This window comes from Coturnix japonica, chromosome 5, assembly GCF_001577835.2.
Source record: "Coturnix japonica isolate 7356 chromosome 5, Coturnix japonica 2.1, whole genome shotgun sequence".
NCBI lineage: Eukaryota > Metazoa > Chordata > Aves > Galliformes > Phasianidae > Coturnix > Coturnix japonica.
Window position 1 is genome coordinate 20,499,702 of NC_029520.1, and position 15,687 is coordinate 20,515,388.

The 15,687-nt window shown below is 38.0% G+C and overlaps 1 protein-coding gene across 2 annotated transcripts in view; it reads left to right on the forward strand.

Annotated features, from left to right (window-relative positions):
• The first annotated feature begins 10,795 nt into the window (after positions 1 to 10,795).
• MYBPC3 (myosin binding protein C3) overlaps positions 10,796 to 15,687 on the forward strand; it is a 48,910-nt gene continuing 44,018 nt past the window's right edge. For both annotated transcript variants that reach the window (XM_015864288.2, XM_015864289.2), the window contains exon 1: positions 10,796 to 10,971. In XM_015864288.2, coding sequence (XP_015719774.1) covers positions 10,947 to 10,971 — 25 coding nt within the window. In that variant the 5' untranslated portion in view covers positions 10,796 to 10,946. The remainder of the gene's footprint in view (positions 10,972 to 15,687) is intronic.

The following is a 15,687-nucleotide window of genomic DNA, read 5'->3' on the forward strand; positions in this document are numbered from 1 at the left end:
ATATACTTGTTACACAGCTACAAACCAGATTAGATTCAAATAAACAAACAAAAAAACATTCACCCCAAGTCCAGAACATATCTGAAGTTCCAGAAAAATAGTTTTTGAATAACTGATACTCATGACTCCTGCACATGTTCTTGACTTCTGACCAAGACCAATAGAAAAAAATATATCTGTATGTTTTGATAATGTAACAAGCAACAATAAACTGTCTGGGAGAAAGTGAATTCTAAAATAAGTTAGTTTTATACCTATCTCATTTCATCTAAGGAATTGGTTTTACTTAATAATATTAAACAGCAGCAGAACTTGTCAAACACAACAATGTTGAAGGCTTAATTCAGTAACATGGCTAACTTGGAGGTTTTCAGAACTTACTCCTCACTGAAACCAGAGAGAGTTGAAAGTGACAATGTTCTTACAGATGCGAGTTCTCTAAGCTATATCTAAATGTAGTCACCTTTACATATACCACCAATCTCGCTGTGGAAGTGAAAAGTCTGGTGACATCACTGAGATACAGTTAATTTTTTCAGCCAAGGAAAAAGCAGCTCTTTATAAAGTTCACAATGCGGTACTTCACAATTCTAATTTGCAGTTCTTGAACACAAGAAATCTATCAGTCAGTGTCAGGAATTGTTTGGGAATTAAAAGTGGGTGAGGACATCAGTACTTTATCAAAAAATAATACACTCTCCTTGTCAAATATTTTACATTCAGTTAGGGTGCGATAGGTTCAAAAGCTATGAAATGATTTAAGAAAATATTTACTTCCCATAGGACTTAATGAAATACTCACTAACTGAGAGTTGGATATACTCAATCTGCATCCATATTGTAATTCTAGGATGGAAGCTCAAGACCCTGAAGTAGCCCTCAGAGGACTAGATCAGTATTCAACACACTGACCTTGTTTGAGTTTTCTTCAACCTGAGCTAGAAAATCAGGACTTTTCTGCTTAGTACACATGACATCTCTGCATCAATGACTTGCTTTTAGAAAGTGATAAAAGACATTTGCCCTTATCAGACATGTAGATTTGATATTCTAGAAAACTAAAGGATTAATTCTTTATAAAGTGTCCTCATAAAAAACACAGCTGAAAAGCAGAACTGATTATTTTCTGACACAGTAATTCACAGGAGAAGAATCATTTCCTCTTGCAGGAAAACTGTGATGACTGAACAGACCTAATATGTTAATCATGAAGATGTTTAGGATGCCACTAAATGTATTTCACACCTTCTTAGATCTGAGAGTCCAAGTTTTCTGCTTTTCTAACATCTCACACAGAAGACAATTACATTACGAAGAAATTATACTAAATTAAAACAATCAGAAAAGAAACGTTAAATGAGTGATTTGTGATTTGTATGTTACTTTAAAATATTATTTTAGAGCAGCTTGTGCTGGAATTGAAAAATTTGCATCTCACCCTGGTACCATCCACAAGAAAGAATTGCAATATTTATACAAACAATACTGAATATACCTTAACAAGCAGGTTTAAAAATTCGTTAGTCTCCGAAGTTGCAAACTTTTTCTCTTCCTCTTGTTAATACTTTGCAGTGCTGTTTCTAAAAATATTTAATCCCCATCTGCTTCTGGTTAGGTTTTTCATCTGTGGCATAAAGAGTCTGAATAATCATGCATAGCAGCTGTGATGCTTCTCCACCACAGTACCCTTTGTATCTCATCCAATCAAACTGGTCTGGATAGCAGGCTGTGTAATCACACTGATTAGTACCATTTAGTTTCACATGGAAACAAGCTCTTTGGCTATTTTAGAGGAAAAAAAGCCAAAAATAAATGTGACAGAATCATTTGTTCAGGAAAATTGCAGAGTGAATACCATTTTTCTCTGACGGAGGCCAATTGACAGACAAAAGGAGGTGCTGGAAAAATATAAATAGGTCAGATCAATCTGTACAGATTACCTACAACTATTACAAATTTACTGGAACATTCTGCAGTCCACTGTTGTTAGAAATTATCCAATATTTCAAAGCAAACATTCAAACTACAGAAACCACAGTTGGATGTTCAACTAACACACGATCTTTGCAGCCTCCATTAAAGAAATCTATCATGCTTATTAGTTGCTGACCAGTTCCTAATCCATTCACCTGAAACAATATTATTCAGAAAACCATTACTGAGCTAAATTCAAAATACTGAGCCCTATAAAATATTTTAGGCTCCCCTTCAAGCTATAGAATATAGAAAAATTGCAATGGTTGTACAAAGGGATAGTCTGCTTAGAACAGTACACAGAGTGCTATCTTTTTTAGCCCTATGCAGTCTAAGAGAATTTTAGATATGTCAGGTTCTGTGCTGTTACTCGGGGAGAACTGCAGTTCAAGGTGTTATTATTTATTTCCCACTTGAAACTCTACATTCCTCACATCTGAAAAATTTCCTGAACAATACATATATATGCAAATCCTAATACATTTCATATTTTATTACCACCTTCTTCATTGTCTTTTATCTCCATAACCTCACTTTCAGATTCATATACTGCCACAGTATTATAATCTGTACTTATCCTTATTCTGTATTTCAATGTGTTTTGTGCTCTGTACTTTCCAGTTACCTCCTGCCCCAGGTTGTTTTTTCTACCTGTATCCTTTTATCTTTTTCTTTCTGCCATATCATTCTAGATTTTCATCCTCTTGTTCAAATCTCTGCACAACTGAAGTCACTTCATAAGCATCAAGCTTAATTCATACTACAGTGCCAACATCATAACAAGTACCTCTATTACATGACAACCCAGTTCAATTTGTTTACTATACTACCCTAATTTTGTTTATACTTTTACCACATATTGTAAATTCATAGCAGAGAGCTCATCATATATAACAACATAAATAATCCATACTTTAACTAAGGTACAGAACAGTATCTGCTCCTCCTGAGTCCCACTCTTAAGTACATAAGTTGCTCTAAAATGATGCTGCCTATTTGTTTCCATGAAGACTACAACTGATACAAAGAGCACAATAGCACTATTCAGTAGAGCACATTCTCAGCTACAAAACACAATTTTTTAACATGGTTACAGCCACCAATATCTATGCATTTTCACCAGCAATGAACAGGAGCCTCTGTGGAGATGACCCACTGTTTCACAGCTACAGTGACTGCACTGTTGCTAGGAAAATGTTGCCCACAGTCCACATTTTGCTGTTGTTGCCTTGTCAAAATCTATCTGTGTAAAAAGTCTTCCCTTCCTGCTTGTAAACTCCTTTCAAGTTCTAGCAGATCACAGTGAGGTCTTCCTACAGCCTTCTCTTCCCCAAGCTAAACAGTCCCAACTCCCTTGACCCTTTATTACAGGATAGGTTCTGCAGTCCTCTGATTGGTATCTAAAGAAATAAAACACTAAAAATGTAAAGCTTATAATAAACAAAAAATACTCCATTGAAAGTACTAGTCTTACAAGACAAAGAACATTCTCTTTAAGGCAACTGTAGCATAGCTAGCACTAAGTTTCATCTCTCCTCTCCAACAAATTTGCATGTTTCAGTTTTGTTGGTTCAGTTGAGCCTGTGGTATTAGAGAGGTCTGTATACAGCTCAGGTCATCAGAGTCCAATTCCATGAGCTGGGAAATGTGAACTTCTTTCAGCGAAGATGGAAAAAGCAGTAGGCTGCAGGTATTCTTTACATTCTTTCTCATAACTCATCTATGTCAGCTGTAGCCCCATTTATTTCCCACACAATCTCTCAGACCACCACAGAGAAGGATGGAGAAACTTGTTTTGGAAGGGACTTCTGGAAGTGACCTCATCTAAGCCCCTGCCCAAAGCAGGCCTATTAGATCAAGCTTCTCAGTGCAATTATCTTTCCATTTTGTCTCTTTCCACTCCCTCCATTCTCACAGCCACATCCCCCTTCTTTATGCCTTTGCTTCCCCACAGTATTACTTTTTACTACTGGGGAGCCAAAGCACTACGTGAGAATAAGAAAACCAGTCTATGGACAGGAGGAGAATGAGGATGTGGTAGAGTAGATAAGCTTTAGCAGGAGGTGGCAGAGCAGAAGGAAGGGTGGGAGGAGGTGCTGAGGAGACCAAGGTTATGCAAAGGATTGGGGAAGCGGCTTTGTGGTAGGAAGGAATGCAGTTTCTGTGCTTTAAGGGCTCCCTCTGAGCATTTGTTTCAGCTCCTCAGTAGCAGTGCTTTAGCGTTCGTCCTATGAGAAGCCCTTTGACCACCAATGCCTTCGTGCAGAATACACTGACGCCTTTGCTTTATGCAAAGCAAAGAATGTCTGGATGCTGAGCTGGCCATTTGCGTATACAAATCATTTTGGGTTTTTTAGGTTTAACTCACTAGTTTTCTGAATTTTGAGCACTTGCAGTTAGAAACAAAATCCTAAAATTCATTGCTAGTCATGCCCTCTTTCACTTTTTCACACCCACAACACTGTATCCTGTTCCTTTCTCAGCCATTCCCAGTTACTCAATCCCATCTCTTCTTTTAGGCTTTCTCCTCCTTTAGACCAAGCCATGGGATGCCTCAGTATTTATTGGCTGTTTTACTTTAATGTCCAGCTAGTCTGATTTCTTCCTCTCAGGTAAACTTTTCTCACACATGCCACAGTCATCTTCTCATTATGCAAGTGGTTCTCAATTCCAATATACATAAGTTGCTCCAAAATTAATGCCTCCTATTTATTTCAATGGAAACTACAACAGATAAGAAAAGATAACACCATTCAGCAGAGCAAATTCTCAGGAAAATTCTAGGAAATCCAGAACAATCATCCATCCCAAAAGAAAGTGCACATCACTTCAGCCACCAAGGACTGTCATTTTGATCCAGGCAGCTAGTGGTTATCATGGCTGATAATAAAGCCATCCAGGGAATTGTCACGCAGCCTCATATTGGTTCTATATGTTCCAACAAACTTACATTTGCTGTTCTTTCTTTTCCTATGTGAGCATTCATAGGACAAACTTTGTGATATTACAGTGCTGCCACCATTGTTTGCAACGCATTAAAGCTGATATTCAGCTTTGTATACAGTTCTCTGGTTGTAATTTGACAGTTTGTGTAGATGAACTCAATGAGACGATGTTCACTTCATGGTGTGACAGCTGAACATGGTTATTGGGAAAGTGGCTTGTCTTTCATTTCACTGTCATTCCTGCTGAAACAAATTCCCACCACCTCACTGTGCTCATATCCATTACTTGGTGTCCCTAACTGTTCAGCAGCATCAATGGATATCAGTGGGAGATTTTTTTTTTTCCATAATTCAATTTCACACATTTGCTTCATATACACTTCCATGTCAGAAACCATTTCTTTCAGACTGCCCCTCTGCTCCCATCTGTCATACAACAACAAAATATGACAGAATATTGGCTGGACGTTTCAATCCCTACCTCCATAACACCAACATCCATCTCCTACATCATGGGCCAAAATAATAAAAAAAGGAGGCATCATTTTCAGAATAGCCCTTGTATTTGTTCAGATATTTATAGTTTTGCCATCCCACATCCTCTTACAGTTTCAGACTCATCGCCTACTGACTCCCAGTTCTCCTCCCTTCACTTTGTACTCAGTTGTACTACCATTCAATATTCCCATCTTTTGAGACCTATTTCAAACACCTCCCACAACCTCAAACCTCATATTTCTTCTTCCCACCTACACGCTTCCATCACCTGTTTTTATTTCCCTATCCCACTCTAGGTGACCTGTCCCCTCCCTTTCAGAAGGTACAATTCTTTCCCCCTCATTCATATTTTGGAGAGAAATGTTATCTGGAACAAAAGATATATCTATTGTATGCTCTTAGTTCATATGGATTCAGCTTGAGACCCCTGACAGTCCAGAGATAATGCAGATAAAATCCTGCTGAATCCTACCTGGGACACTACTGATGCAGCCACAGCACTCACAGAGAAGAATCTAAGAATCTTAGCATGTGTAAACTGCACCTTTTTCTGCAGTCCAGAACATGAAACAAATCAATTCCATATTGAGTATAATGAAGCCAGTCAGAAGTACAGCCCTGAAATGAAAGCTACTTAACTGTCAAATGCCCAGAAAAATTCAAAATATGGGACATAAAATGGGTTGGCAGAAGCAAGTTCAACCAAGCAGCGTCGGCATTACCCTGATCTAGCAAAGCCTTGTGAACTCCAGTTCAACTAGGGAGGTCAAGCACCTTTGCACAGTGCACCTCAGTGCTCTGCATTTCAAAAGCACAGAGGAAACACTGGCTGGGTTGTAGCACTTCAGTGTTGGGCCTGTGCTCTGCACACAGACAATTTGACTGTTCCGACAGACCTGCAGCTGCTGGAGCTACAAGTTAATTATATCTACCTCATCCTAAGAATCTGCCGGATAACGGAGCTGCTTGTTTTCACGAAACTAAGAGGCAGAGACAGAGATGAGAAATAATTGAAATAACAGAAACTAAAAGTAGAACAAGCCCCAGGTAGATGGGCAATATATGTATTTTCTGCCCGCATAGTTAAATATGGGCAAAGCTGTAACCATCTAAAAAACTAATCTTTCAGTGGGACATTTGGTAGTTTTACTAGAAGGATGTGCTGCTAACTTTGCCCATAAATAACAAATTTTTAGTGTTTTGTGCTGCTGCTATTAAAAATCAGGAAGATAAATCACATGGTCTTTCACTACAGGCCATTTACTACTGTCATTTTTAAACCTGATTTTGAAACGCATGAGGAAAGTCACAGTCTGAGGCAGGGAGCAATAATGTCAAACTTGTAAGATAATTCAGTTGACAAGAAAGGACATCATTTCCCTCTCATTCACTTTTGCAGCAAAGTTCCAAAGACATTTATTATATGCTGCTTCGCTATACATCAGTTTCATTTGAATACAGGAGGAAACTTGATGCACTTTCTAAAAGATCATCCAGTTTTGTGGTGCACGATAACTACTCTTCATGATCCACTACACAGACTGATCTATTTTGGACTTGCATAGACACCGCTACCAGATAATTCATTTGCATTGCAGTTTTGTTATTAAAAGTGGTTGCTTAAATAAATAAATATAACGTAGAAAACGCTAGAAAGAATTATTATCACTGCAATGCTGCCACCTGGTAACCACAAGAGTAATTTCAGAGAAAACATTTATTTTGCCCTGCCTTCGACTTGCTGACACTATTTTAAAATAACACCTTTTAAATCACAAAACTTGCAAATATGTGAGTGTGGAATAGGATTGTTTCCCCACATCAGATCTCATTCTATGGTTCTCCTTTAACCAAGGAAGAACTTGACTTTGAATCCTGAGAAGCATCTAAGGAGAATAACCAGCAGCATTCAAATTAAAAATGCCTGTTTTGAGCACACAAATGTTCAGAATTAAGACCACATTTAATGGCATTCATGTCCTTCTGTAGTTTGCTGAATTAAATCTATACCACTAAATGTTTACAAAAGGAAAAAACCCACATATCTATAGTAGGAAAAATCTGGAACAAAAACAATAAAAATAAAAATGAAATCCTGAGCAAAGAGATCCAAAGGAAACAAAATGTCAGGTGTTATCATAGGTGGAAAATTCACTGAAGAACAGGGAATTGCTAATCACATTAAATAACAAATATTTATTTAAGCATACATGTGTACGTATGTATATATAATTTGTAAAACATGAAAAGCAATGGGAAACGGTTCCCAAGAGCTTATGAGTGCCCATAGTATTTTAAGTCTAAAAAGTTTCTACGTATCTGTGAAAAATAAGAGGAAGGAGCACAAAACAGTATAAACCTGCTTATGTGATCACCTCTGGGATGAAACCTTGCACACACCACTCCCAGCATTAATAAAGAAACACTGCCTAACACAATCTAACATAGTCCATGATCTAGAATTCCTTTCTAATGCACAGTGGGAATGCTATGTTACCTGGTTATATATTTGGTAGTGACCTAACAACCAATCGTATTTTATTATTCAGATTAATATAAACTTCTCTCCACTTCATTTGGAAATAACAGCACATGGACAGCTTCTGGGATACTATCCACAAGTAACCCACACCTTAGAATTCAGTCTAATGAAAGCCTTCTGAAAGGAAATATGGCTTTGACCACCTTGTAAACTTCCACAGAAACATACAAATGCAGTTCATCTGCCAGCCATGTGATGTCAGGATTAACTCCCATCTGCCCTAGAGGAAGTAGGACCCTGCCATAGATGACAGTGATGGACATGATCTCCTCTATGGCCACTGCCATCGGGCACATGCCTGAGAGTTTTGCAGACAAATATCTCACAGTAAGAAAGCAGGAAAAGAAGGAAAATGTTTCTGTATCCAGTGTCAGGTACAAAAGTGTTTTGCACAGCTGTACCTTTGTTGTAAAAGAGTAGCTGTGCTCTGACAAAAGCACAGAAAATAGCTGACATTCAGACATCAAATGGCAATTGCGTTCTCCCAGACAAGAGGATATTCAAGATAGAAATTAGAAAATTCAGACCCAAAATGCAATCAATGCTTCCACAATGCATATTTCAGCAGATGAATTAATACTGTAAAACATCAACTCCAAGGACTTCATAATGTCATTTTAGAAATAAATTAGTATTGAGGTGACTCAACGCTACTGAGACTTCCAGGAATTTAAAAGAAATAGCCAAGATATGCTTATAGGTAATATCTATTATTGCTTCAGGACAAGATCTGTGTTAGATATGAATTATCCCACATTTTATTAGTCTAAGCTTCTCAGTTCTTGCTTTAAAGTACCTCTTACTGGACACCCACAGATACAGTCCTAAAGAAAGAGATAAATACTAGATGCCTGCATTTAAAACGCTCTCTACTGAAGCACACATTTTCTTTAAACCCATGCAAATGGGTTTATTTCCACTTATGCTGCTTTAGTTCATGTTAATAAAGGCCTACAGTACTAACTGAAAAAATACTGATGACCTGAACAATCTTTTGAATGCAGATTGAAGAAAACACCTCAGCGTACTATGTATTTTATCAGTACAACCACTTTACAACATAACATACAGACTTTCAATAAAAATAATTATTTGCTAATACGTGATTGAGAAAGGATGAAATAGTGAAACTGACTTATTGAGTCAAAGTGATTCCTGAGAAAGTTAAGCATGTTCTAAAAGCAATTACATGAGGTTCATGTTTTAAGTTTTGCAGAAGTGACCGCTGATTTCCCTTGTAAACATCATCTCAAGGACATACTAAAGAGGCAAATTAGTCGAGAAAAAAGGTGGCTTTGATCACAGTCCATCTCTAGATAATCTGCATAGCTTTTTTCTTTCTGCTTCTGTCTATTCATGTTACTTCTGCCTCCCATCGCCTCCAGTATCTGACAGGCCTCTTTCCAGAAGGGATTTTGATGTTATTCCAGCAGCACGCTGGGGATCAGCTCTGGTGAGAAGAAAGGTTTAATGCCAGTTCTCTAATAGGGAAAAATATTAAAGGATAGAATAATGACCTTCACCAGTTGAGAGACAGATTTTTCATACTGTGAAGCTCAAGTTCCTAGAAAGACTTCAAGCCAAAGCTGATAACCTAGATCCCCTGATTCCCAGTGAAGTACCTCAGGCACAGGACAGTATGTCAAAACGTATCATGATAATTTCTGTTCCTTTATAAACAGAAACAACAGAAAATATACATAGGTCACATCATGCTCATCTTCCTTACTTGTATGAAAAAATTCCTTCAGGGGAAAGGGAGGGAGTACTTGGCCCAAAATCAGGAGAGGAGTAGCAGCAGTCCTTTTCTGCTTCTTGTTCGCCCTATCAGCCTACCCAGAGAGTCAGATGTGAAGAGCAAACACGAAATACAATGAACGATGTGCTATATATGCACACTTGTCTTTTCTGCACTTCCTGCCAAAAGCTGAGAACCTTCAGACAGAGATTTTTACAGATGTAAAAAACTGAAAACCACATTGTGGTGTGTGTGTGGTTTTTTTTTAATCTTTTTCTTTTCGGTACCAGTGGCAGCTAAAATGTGCCAAATACTTGGCCTACAGAGCTTTCATGAAAAGTAAAAATGCGGCAGACAATAGTGACAGAGGATGGACGCACCAACAAGATACTACAGGGATGTTTGTCTACACTTGCTGTTTTGCTAGACTAATAAATAATAAGAAGTAAAAGCTGAAGCACGAAATGGAAACATGAGAACAATACCCTGGTGAGATTTCTCCAGATCTGTCCCTTTTTGTTTTAATTCTGCTCAAAACAAAACATCTAGAAGTGTTTTGAAATAGTGCTTTAAAAGAAGAGAAAATGTTAAACTTTCAAGTAACACATACTGCAGATCAAGTGGGTGGATGGGGAGCCAGGACTGAAACTAAGTAGTGTCACATTCCCCAGTTGTGACTGCAAATATCAGTAAAGTATAGATGTCTGAAAAACTTTCAAGGAAGTTTGCATTGAGTTCTATAGTCTTCAGCAGAGTAGATAAAGAAAAAAGCTCTGTGAAAGGCTGTTTGGGTCTGACTCAACTAAAACAATAGCAAAGTAGCAAGACTGCAAGTAGCTATACACTTGCAGCAAGAATTACCAGATCAAGTGCTATAAACATGGCAGGGTAGGAATCCTTTATGAAATACGAATGGGAAGCATGTGCAGCATCAGACCATGCTTGGATTCTGTGATTCTGTGGTTTGCATGGAAAGATCAGCGGTAGCCAGCCTTAGGTGGTTTGAGTTCTCTGGCTCCTGGAACTTGGCTATATTTATCCCAGCTGATGTAGCCTGTCAAGCTTGCCCTGCTATTGATAAAATGCTGTAGTTGACAACAGTGGAGATTCAAGGGGGAGGAGCAGGATGGGGGCTTCCACTGAGCGTTTCTTCTGGGGGTCTCAAAAGCCCTGCACTCTTGTTTCTGTTTAGCTTGGACTCTGCTTTCTAGATTCTAGATTCAACCAGGAGCTTCATCAGAAAGTGAAGATGCCAGAGCCTGCAAAGAAAGCAGGTAAGGATCATGACTGACAAACAAAGTCTGAAAAGAGATTGAAAGAGAAATTTCTGAATAGCTTTTGTATGTTAGGAAACAGGGGAAAAAAAAAAAAAAAGAAAGAAAGAAAAGAAAAAAGGAAAGAAAAAAAAGAGCTGGGGGGGGAGGGGGAAGAGAGAAAAAGGAGATTATATTTTATAAATTCATTAACATAATGTGTTTTCTTGTAGAGAAATCAATAACTAATTTGGTAACCCTCAGACACAGAATTATCTCCAAACACTTTGGACAAAAAGAGAATCGAGCTTTAATGCTTTAATACTCAGTTTCCTTTCATTTATTATTTCTTCTCCTAGTAACCTTCAAGCTGTGAAGAAAAAAAAAATAAAAAAAAAAATCTTCTTGTCTCTCTCTTGGGCAACTGGGCAGTATTAAAGTCTCCCACTTTCTTTATTTTTTTTATTTTTTTTTATTTTTTTTTAATCCTGATACTTTCCAGGAAACATAATTGACAAATTTTGATGTTATTTGTTGTGAAATCTTTGTGGAAATGAAAGCAAATGGTACCTGGCTCAGAGCTTATTCTTTCTAGTTCTTCCAGCCAGTAAGAGCTGAGCTTTAGCAAAAAAAAAAAAAAAAAAAGAGAGAGAGACACTAAAGAATATCTTTCCTTTCATTTACCCTCTTTCATCATCTTGAGACAGAAGATAACCAGCCATGTTCAGAAAGTCACTCTAAAGTAGCATCAGTGTCACCAGTACAATGCTATCTATCTCTATATATTCCTTTGATATTCTTCAAGATGCAATTTCTGAAATCAGATGGGAGCTTATACAAAAATAAGTACATACCAGACATTGTATCTATAGTGGAAACCTTGAAAATATATGCTTGTAAAAGTTCAGTGACTGAAAAAGAAAAAAAAAAAAAAAAAAAAAAAAAAGATATTCATAATCATATTCTATTCTTAAAGCCACCTGACTTCTGAGATTCATCAAAATGTCTAATGTTAGCAAAAAGAAATACAGCAGGTTAGGCAAAATTTGACAAGGTAATCTTCTAGGCATCATGTCTATAAATTATCATTTTCAGCCTCTGAGGATGAGAAGCAACATTTCTGCATGTGAAGATGCTCACCTTTGCTAGCTAACAATGAAGATAAACTTTGCTCCAGTTTACTTTTCCAGAGGAAAGAAATCTAACAGGTGTCTAACATCACCACTCCTCCGCAGCGCTTGTGAACAAAGCGATTATCACAGCAGGGGAGGAAAAGCTCTTATTACCCGCTCTGACTGAGACAGAAACAGTCACATGCCTCATAACTTCTTGGGAGGATTTTCTCTTTCTCCCAAGAGACATTAATCCCTTTGGTTTTCTATTTCATGTTGTTTATACAATTCAAGATGAGATAATATCAAACATAATCTTAAAAGGGCTGGATAAGCATCTAACAGTTCGTACTTGGACAGGTCATGGTTTCTGTCTTTTATATATCATTAAGTTAGACTGTTGAAGAAACCTAAGAGAACTTTAGCTTTTAATAATGAAATTAGGGCATCTCACACACAGGTAAGGGAAAATGCTTTATGCCAGGGAATGATCAAGGATATTCTAGCTCTATTTTGCAGTTCTAAGAAGCCTTTCAACATGTATAAACAGACAAATAAACTAAAAAAAAAATAATAATAATAAAAAAAAAAAAAAGTGAAGACTTCCAAGTCTTAAACATTTCATAGTTATCTCTGCTCAAACGCTGGCCTTTTGGAAAGTTTAGGTCTTCTTTTCATTGCTATGAAAACTTACAAAGGTTAAAAACCACCCAAACCATTTCCACAACATTTAATGCTGTGACATTAAAAGGAAACAGCTGAACTTTTCATACAAAGTGTAGCAGAAAAATTGAAGTTAACGGGAAAGGTGTGCATTACCAAATCAGGAAGAAGAGAATTCTGTCATTACTCGCCTTCTCTGAAAATGAATCAAGTTTTATTCATGCCTTTTATAGATCAAGGAGTCCAAACTTTGAAGCTCATACTAGGAAATTTTATCAAAGGTCTAAAAACACTTTGGCTATAAATATGGATAGACTTATGCCATTCCATAATAACATACAATATTGCATCATGAAGAGCTTCCTGTAGAATTTTAGTTGGAACCTAGCTCCTCCTCCTACATTTTAAGAACCTAGCAAAGTAAAGCACTTCTCAGTGTTAAAATATTAGTCCACAAGAATGAACTTCTGTGTGCTACAGGAATTCAAAAATCAGCATCAATTTACATAGAACTATTTTATTTTATTTTTTTAATTCAAGGTTCAAAGCAAGATAAATATTATTATTCACATTTTACAGCAAGTGTGATGAGTGCATAGATAGAGAGAGGCTACTGGTTAGTGAAACTATTCCTTGCCTGTTGCTCATATTACAGGAATTTACAGTCTCAGCTGCTGAAGTAGGCAAGGAATGATAAGATTGAGTAGCTCAATAGCTTTTGGATCAAGGAATGATTAAGCTTGTAATTGCAAGAAGCCACTTAGGTCCTGACCTAGGAATGCACAGCATCTTTATATAGTTCCTCCGCGAGGAATTTACGAGCTCTGTTACTGAAGTCTGTTTATTCACAGTTTGGCTTTTATCTCAATGAAAGAACAAACGGTATAAAAGGAAAACTTGATGCCAAGTGTAGGCACTAAAACAAAGATGCATTTTCAACATGAAGCCTTAACAAATTGAGGAAACTCCAAAAGCTTATGCTATCTATCTTTTAATAATCAGTCCATACGTTGCCCATATAAAAATCTGGATAACAATTAAACAAAACATAAAGCAAAAGATCTCATCAGTTCTGTGGAAGAAAATTTCTATTTTTTCTAGTTCTTCTCCTGGATTTCTACTGCAGTTTGCAACCTGTGCATTCAGCCACATGCACTAGATTCGCCTAAAATGTTAATAACTTCAACAGATTTTATTTCAAAATGGCAGAAGTACTATTTCAAAGCCTCATACTAACACACATTTTCCTTAAGCGCTAAACTTTCTCTCCTCTATCATGCATGATTAAAAGTTGAAGTCAGAGCAACTGATCTGAAAGCAAGATGAAATTTAAAAACAAAACCACAACAGGATGGCACTCTATCACTCCATCTAGATAAAAACTCTCTTGTGAAATCCACACTTTGATTTCAGGTACTTCACACATACTCTGAATTCAGAAATGGAATGAATTTAGAAAGGGAACTTTCCCACTCCACTTGGCACTGGTGAGGCCACACCTTGAATACTGTGTTCAGTTTTAGGTCCCTTATTACAAGAAAGACATTGTGGCCCTGAAGGATGTCTAGAGAGGTGCAACAAAGCTGGTGAAGAGTCAGGAGCACAAGTCTTATGAGGAGCAGCTGAGGGAACTGAAACTGTTTAATTTGGAAAGAGGTGGCTCAGGGGAGACTATTGCTCTCTACAACTCCCTGAAAGGAGGTCATGGTGAGGGAGCAGGGTGGACCAGTAGTGATATGATGAAAGGTAATGGCCTCAAACCACAGGAAGTTCAGGTTGGATATTAGGAACAGTTAATTTCCAGAAGAGTGACCAAATACTGGAACAGGCTACTCAGTGAGATGATGAAGTCACTGTCCCTGGAGTTTTTGGAGAAATGTGTAGATGTGGCACTTGGGAGCACCATTTTGTGTGCATGGTGGGGATGGACTATCCAGACTAGATGATTTTAGAGGCTTTTTCCAGCTTTAATGATCCTATGACATAGATAACTGTATGATGGATGTGTCCAGAGCCCTATTCAGTTGTTACAGAACTCCTAAATGATTGCTGCCATAAGCAAGTTGTAGTAGGAGCAGCATAAGGTATAAAAAGATTTCTGCAAGACTACTTCAGACCACATGGAGCGTGCTTACTATTTTGCCATGAGTACAAAGTCACTGTTTAAAGAAGTTACATAAAGTTCTCCTCATTATGACAATAGAATTGTAGGAAAGTCTGGAATATGAGAAATGAGGAGGAAGGTTAATTTCCTAAAGCAATTCCAGCTCCATTCCCATATCCCCCCTCCCCCCCCCCCCCACCCCCCCCCCCCCCCCATATCCCCCCCCCCCCCCCCCCCACCCCCCCCCCCCCCCCACAAAACAATGAAACAAACAAACCCCACACAAACATACACAGCACCTCTCCTTCAACAGTTCCTGGGGAAAAAAAACAGCTCTGGTAACTCATATGCATCTCTTCTTCAGCATTGCTACATTATTAGCATAAATGTCTCCACTCTCTCCCTTTGTGCTGTGTGGGTTAGAATCTCATGGAAGCAGGGAAGTGAAAAAACAGGAGGCAGAGGAGCTGGCTACTAAGTTATCACATGCTCCAACCCAGTGTCTCCTCATTACATGCTTGTCTGCTGTCTGGGTAAGCATGTGACAGTGCCTGAGATCTGTCAGGGCCTGACAGGCACAAGAGGTGTAGACATTCCACAACATCACGAGAGGTGTCACAGCTACTGGATTTTCCACAGACTTGTGGTGGTAGTGTTCAAGAGTGTTTTGAATAGCAAATGGATATGCGAAACTTAGAGAGACATAGCTGGGCAGAAGACAAATGTTGAAGTGAGAGAGATTTCCAAGGGAGGAACGTGTTTCTGACAAAAGCAGGAAAAAGCAATGCTCTCAGGGCGGACAAGTAGCTTTGAATTGTGACATTTGGAGTCATTCCTGCTGAGGAAATAGATCAGACT